Here is a 13,060-nt window from a genome sequence, read left to right on the forward strand (position 1 = left end):
GTAACTGTGTAACAAAAAGTTTTGAGATGTTAATAATAAGGATGGTAATGATGGCTAATGGTTTTACAATGTTTCAATATGTTACAATACATGTAAATTCATTTTATCTTCCAAACAATCCTATGAAATAGACACTATTATTATTTTTATTTTATAGATGTGGACACTGGGGCATGGTGATATTAAAAGTAATATATTCAGGATCATATAGCTAATAAATGTCTGAGGTAGGATTTGAACTCAGGTCTTCTCAATTCCAAGTCATATACTCCACTCTCTGTGTAACATAGTTACCAGTGTTGTCTCATTTTCATAACTTCTTTTAATGACATCATCTATTGTTTCTATGATAATAATTGAATTACCTATACTTTAATGTGAAATTATTTAGGTTTCATATCTTTCTTCACCTTTTATTAATTATTATTCATATTGCATTATGTTTAATATTATTTGATATCTTTCATACTTTCAGTTGTAATTTTTAAAGTCATACATGGGTAGCTACGTGATATAGTAGATAAAACACTGAATTTGGAATCAGGAACTCATTTTCCTGAGTTCAAATCTGGTCAAATCTAGACACTTATTAGCTATGTGATCCTTAGTAGTACTATTTGCAATTTAAATGAGAGACTGGTTAAAGCTTATCCTATGGTATAAACACAACAGAATATAGAGTAAACCAATTCAAATAATGAATAATTTTTTAAATTATATGTTAGAAGCTTTTATAGTTTCCATTTGTGAAGGAGACATGTGTATAGGAGTGATTTGTTAAAATTTGTTTCCAGAGTTGTAGTATGGCAAAGGCATCAGGATAAATGCCACCAAAGACCCAACTTGGTTATTCATTCCCATCTTTGTGTCCTGGGTTGATGGCCAGAGCATCTCTCCTACATAGATACTTTGCCATTTTGTACCGAATCTCCTTCATCTTAATTCCATAGATAATAGGGTTGAACAATGAGGGCATAAGTAGGTATAAATTAGCAAGTAAGATATGTGCATGAGGAGGGATAATAGGACCCATGCGGTGGGTGATAGATGAGAAAAGTGCAGGCACATAAGTAATGAGAATTACAAAGAAGTGGGCTGAGCAAGTATTGAGTGCCTTTAGAATGGCATCTCGGGAAGATAGGCGCAACACAGCACGTAGAATCAGTATATAGGAGACTCCAATAAGCAGGAGATCAAAACCTATCACCAGGAGGATTACAAACAATCCATAAATACGATTGGGCTTTGTATGACTACAAGCCATCTTCACAATAGCCATGTGGTCACAGTAGGTATGAGGAATGACTGCCCTGCAGAAGGTCAGCCTCTGGAGTAGTAATGGCATTGGTAAGATAAGAACCATTCCTTTTGCAAGGGCTGTCAGTGCTAATTGCCCTGCCATCGTGTAGTTTAGTATGGTATTATAACGGAGTGGCTCACAAACTGCCACATAACGGTCAAAGGCCATTGCCACAAGGAGGGCAGAACGTACTACAGATGTACAATGGATGAAGAACATCTGAACAAAGCATCCTTTAATGCTAATGTCATGGGCACCAAACCAGAAGAGGCAGAGGAGCTTGGGGAGCACAGCCAAGGTAGATACCAAGTCAGACACCATCAGCAGGGTCAGAAGAAAGTACATGGGTGTTTGAAGGGAAGACTCTGTTGCTACCAGAAAAAGAATGCTACCATTGCCCATGAGGATGACAATAAACATGGTTGAGAAGGGGATGGAGAGCCATAAATGCTGGGCCTCTAGACCAGGGATGCCCAACAATGTGAAGGTCATAGCACCAGAATGGTTGGAGATCAGCATACTAGGATAGGTTAGTAAGTATTAGTGGTACTGCAATCACTTCTGTGTAGAGACATAGAAGACTGGTGGTTCTTGTTTCTTCCTGAAGTGGAATAAAGAATAAAGAGGAAATATGGACCCTGCTTTCAACGATACACTGGTCCTTTGGAGGTGATATGATCCCAAACTCAGGGAGATCTATGTGTGATAGGGGAGATGTTATTCTCTTGTGGAGCCCTTAACTTGCTGAGGGAGATATGCCATTAATGAACTTACTTCAGGTATTCCCTGTTATGTAAAAATATAAATTGCCTATAAATGGAGGAAGTTCCCAGTCTGAGTAGGGTGACAGAGACTTTTCTGCCAAGGAATCCTTGAACTAAGGAGAGATTAGGCCAATGTAATTAGGTAATCATGGCATATTATGTAGTTGTAGGTAGCCACTTCTTGGTATAAGAAAGCAATCAACCTGATTTGATGATGTTGATATTTTATATTCCATCACTTCAGTCCTCTCCATGTGAAATCAATTTACCTGAAATCAATTTATCCAGACCTCATTTTCTATGTATACAAAATGAATGGATTGAACTTTATGATCAGTGAGGTCCCTTCTAATCTAAATCTATGGTTCTACAAAAATATGACATTATTTTATTATATATATATATATTTGCTTGTTTGTTTGCATTGACCTTTATGTTGTTTCTTCCCATAGAACAGAAGCTCTTTGAAGGCAAGGACTTTTTCATCTTTGTGTCCTCCACATCGAATACAGTATCTGATATGTTAACATGTACATAATAAATACTTAGTAATTTGAATTGAATTGAAATGAATAAAATGGAATGATTGCATTCTTCCTTTGGGGGCACTTATGTATAAAGAATTAAAAGCACTAATACCTTTTTTTTATAAATTATTTTTGCCTGCCAAATTGCTACTAAATAATAGAGAACTTTTTTGTTTTCATGAATTGTTTCCTGCCCATGTGCCTAGTAGATTCTCTTCCTAGTCAAAGAATCTAACCTCCTTGAGAGTTGGGAGTGTTTTATTTTTTGGTGTTTGCATCACCAGGGCCTAGCACAGTATATTGTGTGGATCCTTAATAAAGGCTAATCGGATGATTTATCCTTTACTTCAGTATTTTTCAAATTGTTATCCAAGTCATCCAAGTTAATCTCACAGAGAGAATCTACTCAACATTTGGTTTGCATTTTAAAGTCTTTAAAAATTATATGAATACAATTTTAAACCTAAGACTGTTCATATTTCATTCCTTGTTCTTGTTCATTTTATAGTCAAATATTTCTTTGATAATGTCTTTCATAGAACTTTAAAATTTTATATCACCATCAGTAATATGTCCCATTCTATTAATAATCAGCATTTATTTTTTCCCAAAATTCCTTTAGGCTGAGCGAATATAATAAAGATGACAATACTCCCCAAACTAATCTATTTATTTAGTGTTATACCAATCAGACTCCCAAGAAACTATTTTAATGACCTAGAAAAAATAACAACAAAATTCATGTGGAAGAATAAAAGGTCAAAAATTGCAAGGGAACTAATGAAAAAAAAGTCAGAGGAAGGTGGTCTAAGTGTACCTGATTTAAAGCTATATTATATAGCAGCAATCACCAAAACCATTTGGTATTGGCTAAGAAATAGACCAGTCGATCAGTGGAACAGATTAGATACAAAGGACAAAAAAGGGTACATATATAGCAACCTAATCTTTGACAAACCCAAAGATACCAACATTAGGGATAAAAATTCATTATTTGGAAGAAACTGTTGGGAAAACTGGAAATTAGTATGGCAGAAATTAGATATGATCCACACTTAACACCATATACCAAGATAAGATCAAAATGGGTCCATCATTTAGGCATAAAGAATGAGATAATAAATAGATTAGAGAAACAGAAAATAGTCTACCTCTCAGACTTGTGGAGGAGGAAGGAATTTATGACCAGAGGAGAACTAGAGATCATTATTGATCACAAAATAGAAGATTTTAATTACATCAAACTAAAAAGTTTCTGTACAAACTATACTAATGCAAACAAGATTAAAAGGGAAGTAACAAATTGGGAAAATATTTTTAAAGTTAAAGGTTCTGACAAAGGTCTCATTTCCAAAATATATAGAGAACTGACCCTAATTTATAAGAAATCAAACCATTCTCCAATTGATAAATGGTCAAAGGATATGAACAGACAATTCTCAGATGATGAAATTGAAACTATATCCACTCATATGAAAGTGTTCCAAATCACTACTGATCAGAGAAATGCAAATTAAGACAACTCTGAAATACCACTACACACCTGTCAGATTGGCTAAGATGACAGGAACAAATAATGATGAATGTTGGAAGGGATGTGGGAAAACTGGGACACTGATACATTGTTGGTGGAGTTGTGAAAGAATCCAGCCATTCTGGAGAGCAATTTGGAACTATGCCCAAAAAGTTATCAAACTGTGCATACCCTTTGACCCAGCATTGCTGCTATTGGGCTTATATCCCAAAGAAATACTAAAGAGCGGAAAGGGACCTGTATGTGCCAAAATGTTTGTGGCAGCTCTTTTTGTTGTAGCTAGAAACTGGAAGTTGAATGGATGCCCATCAATTGGAGAATGGTTGGGTAAATTATGGTATATGAACGTTATGGAATACTATTGCTTTGTAAGAAATGACCAGCAGGAGGAATACAGAGAGGCTTGGAGAGACTTACATCAACTGATGCTGAGTGAAATGAATAGAACCAGAAGATTGCTGTACACTTCAATGCTGTATGAAGAGGTATTCTGATGGAAGTGGATATCTTCAACATAAAGAAGATCCAACTCACTTCCAGTTGATCAATGATGGACAGAAATAACTACACCCAGAGAAGGAACATTGGAAAGTGAATGTAAATTGTTAGCACTACTGTCTATCTACCCAGGTTACTTATACCTTCGGAATCTAATACTTAATGGTATTTACACACATATATTGTATCTAGGTTATATTGTAACACATGTAAAATGTATGTGATTGCCTGTCATTGGGGGGAGGGAGTGAAGGGAGGGGGGGATAATTTGGAAAAATGAATACAAGGGATAATATTATAAAAAAATTACTCATGCATATATACTGTGGAAAAAATTCTAAAAAAAATAAAAGAAGAAGAAGAAGAAGTCTTTCCTTCTCCCCCATTTATTAGTATACTATCCCTATTGAAATTTCTTGGTGTAACATATATTGTATCTAGGATATACTGTAACACATTTAACACGTATGGGATTACCTGTCATCTAGGGGATGGGGTAGAGGGAGGGAAGGGAAAATTCGGAAAAGAAGTGAGTACAAGAGATAATGCTGTAAAAAAAATTACCCATGCATATGTACTGTCAAAAAATTATAATTATAAAATTAATTTTAAAAAAGCTGAAAGATTAAAAAAAAGAAATTTCTTGGTGTATACAATATGTTGTACTTACTTATCTGTGTAAATATTGTATTCCTCAAATAGAATGAGAGTTCCTTCAGGATAGAGATTGTTCTCCTTTTGTTTTCACCTTCTTAGTACTTCCTCCTAAATATCTATCAGTATCTAATGAAAGTTTGTTGAATTCAACTAATTTGACTTACAAAGTTGGATTTTGGAGTGACAGAGAGTAGTTTAAGATTTTTGGAAGCACTGTATATTTTCCAAATTGTGATCTATTTCACTTTCTACATGATATTTGTTTCTACCTTCAATTCATTGTTCATCTCCTGTGTCTCATCAAGATACATGTACTGAGATTAAGTGAAAAAAAAGTTTTTGTACAAATAAAACTAATGCAGACACAATTAGACTGGAGGCAATAAACTGGGAAAACATTTTTGCATTCAAATTTTGCATCTCATAAAGGCCCTATTTCTAAAATATATAGAGAATTGACTCAAATTTATAAGAAATCAAGCCATTCTCCATTTGATAAATAGTCAAAGGACATGAATAATTTTCAGATGAAGAAATTGGAACTATTTCTAGTCATATGAAAAGGTGCTCCAAATCACTATTGATCAGAGAAATGCAAATTAAGAATACTCTGAGATACCACTACACACCTCTCAGATTGGCTAAAATGACAAGAAAAGATAATGATGAATGTTGGAGGGAATGTGGGAAAACTGGGACACTGATACATTGTTGGTGGAACTGTGAACAGTTTCAACCATTCTGGAGAGCAAGTTGGAACTATGCTCAAAAAGTTATCAAACTGTGCATACTTTTTGATCCAGCAGTGTTTCTATTGGATTTATATCCCAAATAGATCTTAAAGAAGGGAAAGGGACTTGTATGTGCAAAAATGTTTGTGGCAGCCCTTTTTGTAGTGGCAAAAAACTGGAAATTGAATGGATGCCCATCATTTTGAGAATGGTTGAACAAATTATGGTATATGAATGATATGGTGTGTAAAGGGCTGAAACTATGAAAAAGTGTACTTTAATCAGACAACCAAGCACTTAAGGCTAATTACCTATTCAATATGAGACAATGATTCTATTAGCATATGTTTGGATAAATGGCTCTTCTCACAGTTGATGCTGACTCAATGTTTCATATTAAGATAATTGTAGACAAGGATTAGAGGGTGAGATGAGACAAGCCAGAGTCACTTGGCAGCAGGACAAAGAAGAGAAAGATGGAGATTCTAGACTCCAGAATCTAGAAGAGATCTTTGTCAAAACTCCTGGTAGTCTGCCTGCCTCTTTCACTTCTCCCCCTAAAGACCAAGGACTTTTACTTATCCTTACTCTGGCTGATCCTGAGTACTCCAGGGAGTTAATCTAGACTTAACAATATGGAATATTGTTCTGCAAGAAATAACCAACAGGATGATTTCTGAAAGGCCTGGAGAGACTTACATGAAACTGATGCTAAGTAAAATGAGCAGAACCAGGAAAATATTATACATGGCAAAAGCAAGACTATAGGATGATCAATTCTGATGCATGTGGCTGTCTTCAACAAAGAGATGATTCAAACTAGTGCCATTTGTTCAGTGATGAAGAGAGCCATCTACACCCAGAGAGATGATTGTGGGAACTGAGTGTAGACCACAACATAGCATTTTTCACTCTTTCTGTGGTTAATTGCTTACATTTTGTTTTTTTTTAATCAGGTTTTTTTTCTTGACCTGATATTTCTTGTGCAGCATATATATATATATATATGTATATATATATATACATATATATATATATGTATATATATATATATATATAAATAACAAGTATAAATATGTATACCTATATTGGTTTAACTTATATTTTAACATATTCAACATGTATTGGACTACCTTCCATCTAGGGGATGAGATGGGGGGAGGTAGAAGGGGAAAATTCAGAACAGAAGGTTTTGCAAGAATCAATGTTGAAAAATTACCCATTTTTTGCAAATAAAAAGCTTTAATTAAAAAAAGAAGATACATGAACTGATAGATTAAATAAACTGTCCATATAAGTGAATATTTAGTAGAACATGTGCATTGTAGATGCATTTGATTTTGCTTGGATTGAGTACTATGTTGATCTCTTTTGAATATCAAATTAAAGAAATTTTAATGTATTTTAGGCCTTGATTAATTCAGTATAATGTCAAAATTTAAGTAGCAGCACATAGAGACATTTTCCATTAATAGGGAATTGTTCTTTCTTTCCACATCTACATGGTATTTTCTCCAAGACAATGACAAATATCTTTGATGAGTAAAATATCTCATTTGATATATTTTTTCAAGAGGATATTAAATATATTACCTTGGCTTTTGCATTTATCAGAGTATTATATGATCTTAATACATTTCTAAGAGATATAAATTGTTAGAAATCAGCCTTTAGAGTTGGTTTGTATTTCATTACATCACTTTCCCTAATCAACAAACAGTAACAAACTAAAAGATTTTCAGTGTCCAAGGGACCCCATAATCCCTCAAGTACAACATATACTTGGAACTTATCTTTATCCCCCACAGCTTCTTGAATGACACATGTTTATTCAAACTTTGCATGAAGGATTTGAATGAGGAGAGACCCACTCTCTCCTATGACATCTCATTTAATATTTTTTCCTGACATTTATTTCAACATAAAACTTACACTTATTTCCTTGAAGTATCTATCTACTATGCCTGATTCTGCCTTCTGAAGATAAATTGAGCAAATCAAATCCTTCTCCTACAAAGAACTTTTGAAATATTCGAAGACAGATATTGTGATGCTACTATACTTTTCTTCTTTATATTAAATATTCATAGTTCCTTCATCAGGCATGAATAATTTATCAAGTGTTTTTGCTAAAATCTAAGTCTACCAATAACAATGACTTGATTGTTTAGCTTCATAAACATTTCATAAAGGAAATGTTATTTTTTTCTGACATGACTTAAAGGTAAAGCCATTCTGAATCTTGTATTCCATATACCAGTCAGTCATTTAGTAACTATGGAGATGAGATTTCCTAAAAGTTATCATCCAAAAAAACCTGTCAGTTGCTGGGTGGCACACATATCAGAACAGGCTGAGTTGAAATATTGATTAGCTTAGGAGTTCTGAGCTACAATAAGGCTAAAAAATCAAGTGTTCTTAATTAAGTCCAGCACCAATATGATGAACCTCTGCCAGCAGTAGAATATCAGGCTGGTCCAGAACAAAAGTCTCTGTGCCAATTAGCAAAAGGAATAAGGGAGAGAGGGAAGGAGGGAGGAATAAGGAAGAGAAGTGAGAAAGAAAAGAACAAAAAATATATAAAACTGTTCTTTTTCTCAAATGTTTAGTAATGCTGTCCTTAATATGCCACATATTGTTTTCATTGAAAAAAAAAGTTAACATGGAAAAAATGGAAACCATGTATAATTTTATGATAAGATAGATTGGGATATTGGGTTCTGTATATTATATTACCAATATCATGCAAGGTGAGAATTCAATGCAATAGAATGCTGACAGATATGTTATATTTTGCATCTAAGTGTTGACCTTCAGTTTTAATCTATAAAAGGTCTTGAGATCATCCAACTTTGAAAGAATCTCATATCAAACTATGTAGTTTCATTTCCCCTCTGATATGTGTTGTTCTTTTGTGAAGTTATAGTATTTGTAATTTTCTGCCATCTTACTCATTAGTGTTTTACAAAACAAATTCAAAAGAATTTTGAATTTATTAAAACGTTCCTTCTAATGAACTACACTAGCTAAAATCATAAATAATGTCACCACAAAAATATACTCCACAATATTTGAATAGAAGAGGAAATTTATGATTTTATGAAGTGTGTCATACAATGGTAACAGAGACAAAGGGTAATAGTTATAGAAGACTTCTTCTTTTTGGATATCTTCTAGAGCTATCTCATTTTGCTAAAAAGAAAATAATTTAAAATTCCTAACTTGACTAAAGGAAAATGTATTTTTCAAAAGTTGAAGAAATCTACAAGGTGAACTACACTTGTGGGTCTGATTCTCAGCACCATGGAATAATTAAAGAAGTAGAAAGGATGCTAACCATAGGAGAAAGGTAGCAAAAACTTACAGTGTAGAATAAAAGGGCAGAGGAAAACTGGTCAATCTCAATCTATCATACATACTAACTTTTGTGAAGCTAGTTTTCTAGTAGTTGAATGAAAAGATTTATAGGATTCCCTTAAAATACTACAGGGGAAGTCAAGCAGAGAAAACTGAGAAAAAAATCAAGAATGATTTTTTAAATAACACAAATGTAAAGATGTGCTTGCACAAGGAAGTCTATAGCTGAATTTGATTTTTGAAAGACATACGTACATACATGTGGGTATGCGCATGAGTGTGTGTGTGAGTGTGTGTGTGTGTGTGTGTGTGTGTGTGTGTGTGTGTGTGTAGGGTAATTACTTTCATCATGAAGGTAAAAGACTGGGTTGATCCTTTAAGAATACTATTAAAAATGTTAATGTTCCAAAAATAACCAAGGAGTAGTTATTCTACTCTCTAATATGTTTAAAATAGTGGTAAGATACTAGTAGAAAATAGAATTATTCACATATCATGTTGCCTGTTTACTCTTGCAAAGGGAATGGGAAAATCATCTGGGAAACAGATTCAAGATAAGTGATCAGATAATAAGAACACATAGCAGTTTTTAATAGATTTAAACTGTAAGATCTATGCTAACAGCATGCCAGAGGTAGGAAAGAAACAGAAAAGATGCAACTTCTTAAATGTTACCAATGTATTGGGCCATTTCTTAAGCTGTCCTTTTGTGCTTCCCCCCAACTTTTCCTGTCTATCTGTTGCTGGTTCATAGGTGTTTGGGTGTGGTCACCCCCATTAAACTGCAGTTGAAAGCAAGGACCATGTTTTGCCTTTCTTTTGTCTCCCCACAGCTTATAACAGTGTCTGGCACGTAGTATCTGCTTAATAAATGTTAGTTGATAGATAAGATGAAAAGATATGGACAGCATAAAATATAGTTATGATGATTCCAAACTGAATAAATCTATGGATCCAAAGGAGCCTTCTTCTGGTGAAATTCCCAAGATTTATCTTCTTGACTATGTATTTGGAACAATAATTGAATTGTCAGATAATAAAAACACTTAGTGCCAGAAAGAGCCTTTAAGATGCAATTAATTTATTTTAAAGCTTAGAAAAATTTAAGCTCAAAGATTATGACTTCCTTAAAATTACAAAGGAAGTTAACAGCTAATTTAGGATTTGAACACAAATTCTCTGGTTCAACATATTCTATGCTTTCTCTAATACAATATTGCCTCAGTGACTTTGATAAAAGAATGTTTATCAATTTTTCATAGAATAGAAAGCTAGGAAAAACAAAATCATAAACAGGCAATATTAAGAAAGCATGATAGAATGAAAGGTGATCTTGATTGTAAATCAGAGGAACAGGGTTGGTTAAGAGATGCTGAGGTTGGAGCACTTTCCCAAGTCAGGGAGAACTCAGTTCAAATCCAACCTCAGGCACTTATGTGATCCTGAGCAAGTCACAACCCCAATCGTCCCTGTCTTCCCACTCTCCCAAAAAGAAGCAGAGAAACCTTTGTGATCTTAGCAAGTTGTTTGACTGTTCTGGCCCTCATCTATTAAAATAAGATAATTACCAAAAAATGGTAATTTATCATTTTAAGATCCCTTCCAACTGTAAAACTACAGTCCTATGATCTTTACATAATGAGATATTGAACTGAATTGAGTTAAATGATAATTAATATTGATATATGCAAAGACCTAAACTTGGGTATAAAACAATCAAATTCACAAGGACAAGGCTGGAGAGATTCAACTTGTATTTGGTCTTTAGAATTTATGGGAGTGTTAGTGAATTACAACTTCAACAGGAATCGCTAGTATGATATAACTTGCAGAAAATACAGTTATAAACTAGCTTAATAGATGCATATTGTTAAAGGAAGGACTTCTTTGACTTAATCAGATTATGTTTAAATAATTATGTTCATTTTGGATACAAAATTTTAGGAGAGACAATGATAATCTTGAAACCAAGATTGAGAACATCTTTCTACTGCCACATCCTCCATTCTCTTCTTCTATTGTGTTTCCATTCTTTTCAAATTCAGTTAAAATTCACTTTCCTCTGAAGATGAGGAAATTTGTTCATGTTCGAGGAAGGAGATAGACCACATGACCTCTAAAGTCACTTTCAAATCTATGATTCTATTACTACATTCTTCTAAGCTGATTGACACCATTTTTACTATTCTCCATGCTTTTCTCTACAGATGTATCAATAGCCAGTGTTGCCTCTGCACTGAAACTTTCAACGATGGATTTTATTACTTTGATATGACTGACAAAATATTCTTTGGAAAAGAAATCAGGGCTGTTTGGAATCCAAATAAATCTTTGATTATCTTGTCAGATAGCCTTCTAGATGTCCTTTAAGATATCAGGCCCCTTCAATCATATCCCATAGCCCCAGTAATATCATTTCAAAGTCTGAATGCCCACCATTCCTACTTCACTTACCCCTTGGAATTCTGTTTCTTTCTTGATGAGTAGGCCTGTGTTTCCCTAGATGAAACTTTTTTCTCTTACTTTAAATCTCACGTTAGACAAGTCTACACTCTTTTTTCTTGACCTGAAGCTTTATAAGTATTACTCTCAGATTTTATACGGTCCCAAGTATCATTTTCAGAGAAGCCAAGCAGAAACTTAGGTAGAACCATGAAGAAGGAGACAGAAATGTAAGCAGATAATGGGTGGAGCAGCTGGTGGTAGTTCTCAAAGGACTTTCTGCTTCAGGCCCAGTGCAAAATTTCAGGAACTGTCCCTAGAGACAAGACAAGACTGATTCTGGCTATTCCCAATCCTGGAGTAATTGTCATAGTATCCAATGATTTCTTGTTCTATGGGAATTCTTGACAAAGAACCCTGGTAGAAATGGTTTGGGAAATTTTGTATCATCGAAGGATATTAAGTTAATGGTTCAATAAATTACATGCTAGGAGACAAATAGTGAAGCCTCTGGAGAGATTATTGAGACTCATAAAGTGTAATAGAAATATGAAGAGAAAGTAGCTGGGCAATTACAATAGCTTAATTGAATTGAGATCTGTTGAAAGAAGGGAACAATTTACTATCAGTAGGTTGGGGGTAATAGTGCAAAAAGTTATCTTACTAATATAACTAAAATCAATAAATAAACAAACATTCATTAAGCACTTACAATAAACTAGGCATCCCACTTGGTGGAACTTCCAGATACAAAAATAAAACTCTCCCAGTTCTCTTAAAAGCTCATATCCCATCAAAAGTAGAATTTCAGAGGATCAAGAATGGCATCATATATAAGGTAGCAAAAAAGAAAGTTGAGCTTTGAATAAAACTAAATATTCTCTTTTTCTTTTCTTTTTTTTTTTTGCAGTGAATGATTGTTCCAATTTTTCCCCTCCTCCCCTCCCCCACCTTCCCCTAGATGTCAGGTTGATCAATACATGTTAAATATGTTAAAGTATATATTAAATATGATAGATGTATACATGTTCATACAGTTATTTTGCTGTACATAAAGAATCAGACTTTGAAATAATGTACAATTAACCTGTGAAGGAAATAAAAAATGCAAGCATACAAAAATAGAAGGATTGGGAATTCTATGTAGTGGTTCATACTCATTTCCCAGAGTTCTTTCTCTGGGTGTAGCTGGTTCAATTCATTACTACTCCATTGAAACTGATTTGGTTCATCTCATTGTTGAAGAGGGC

At 33.9% G+C, this 13,060-nt stretch overlaps 1 protein-coding gene across 1 annotated transcript; it reads right to left on the reverse strand.

Annotated features, from left to right (window-relative positions):
* Positions 1 to 847: 847 nt before the first annotated feature.
* Positions 848 to 1,819, reverse strand: LOC141562496 (olfactory receptor 52P1-like). Its single transcript, XM_074302524.1, has one exon. It carries the CDS (start codon positions 1,817 to 1,819, stop codon positions 848 to 850), a length of 972 nt encoding a protein of 323 aa, XP_074158625.1.
* Positions 1,820 to 13,060: the final 11,241 nt, after the last annotated feature.

The sequence above is a fragment of the Sminthopsis crassicaudata genome, chromosome 3 (assembly GCF_048593235.1).
Source record: "Sminthopsis crassicaudata isolate SCR6 chromosome 3, ASM4859323v1, whole genome shotgun sequence".
In the NCBI taxonomy this organism is placed as follows: domain Eukaryota; kingdom Metazoa; phylum Chordata; class Mammalia; order Dasyuromorphia; family Dasyuridae; genus Sminthopsis; species Sminthopsis crassicaudata.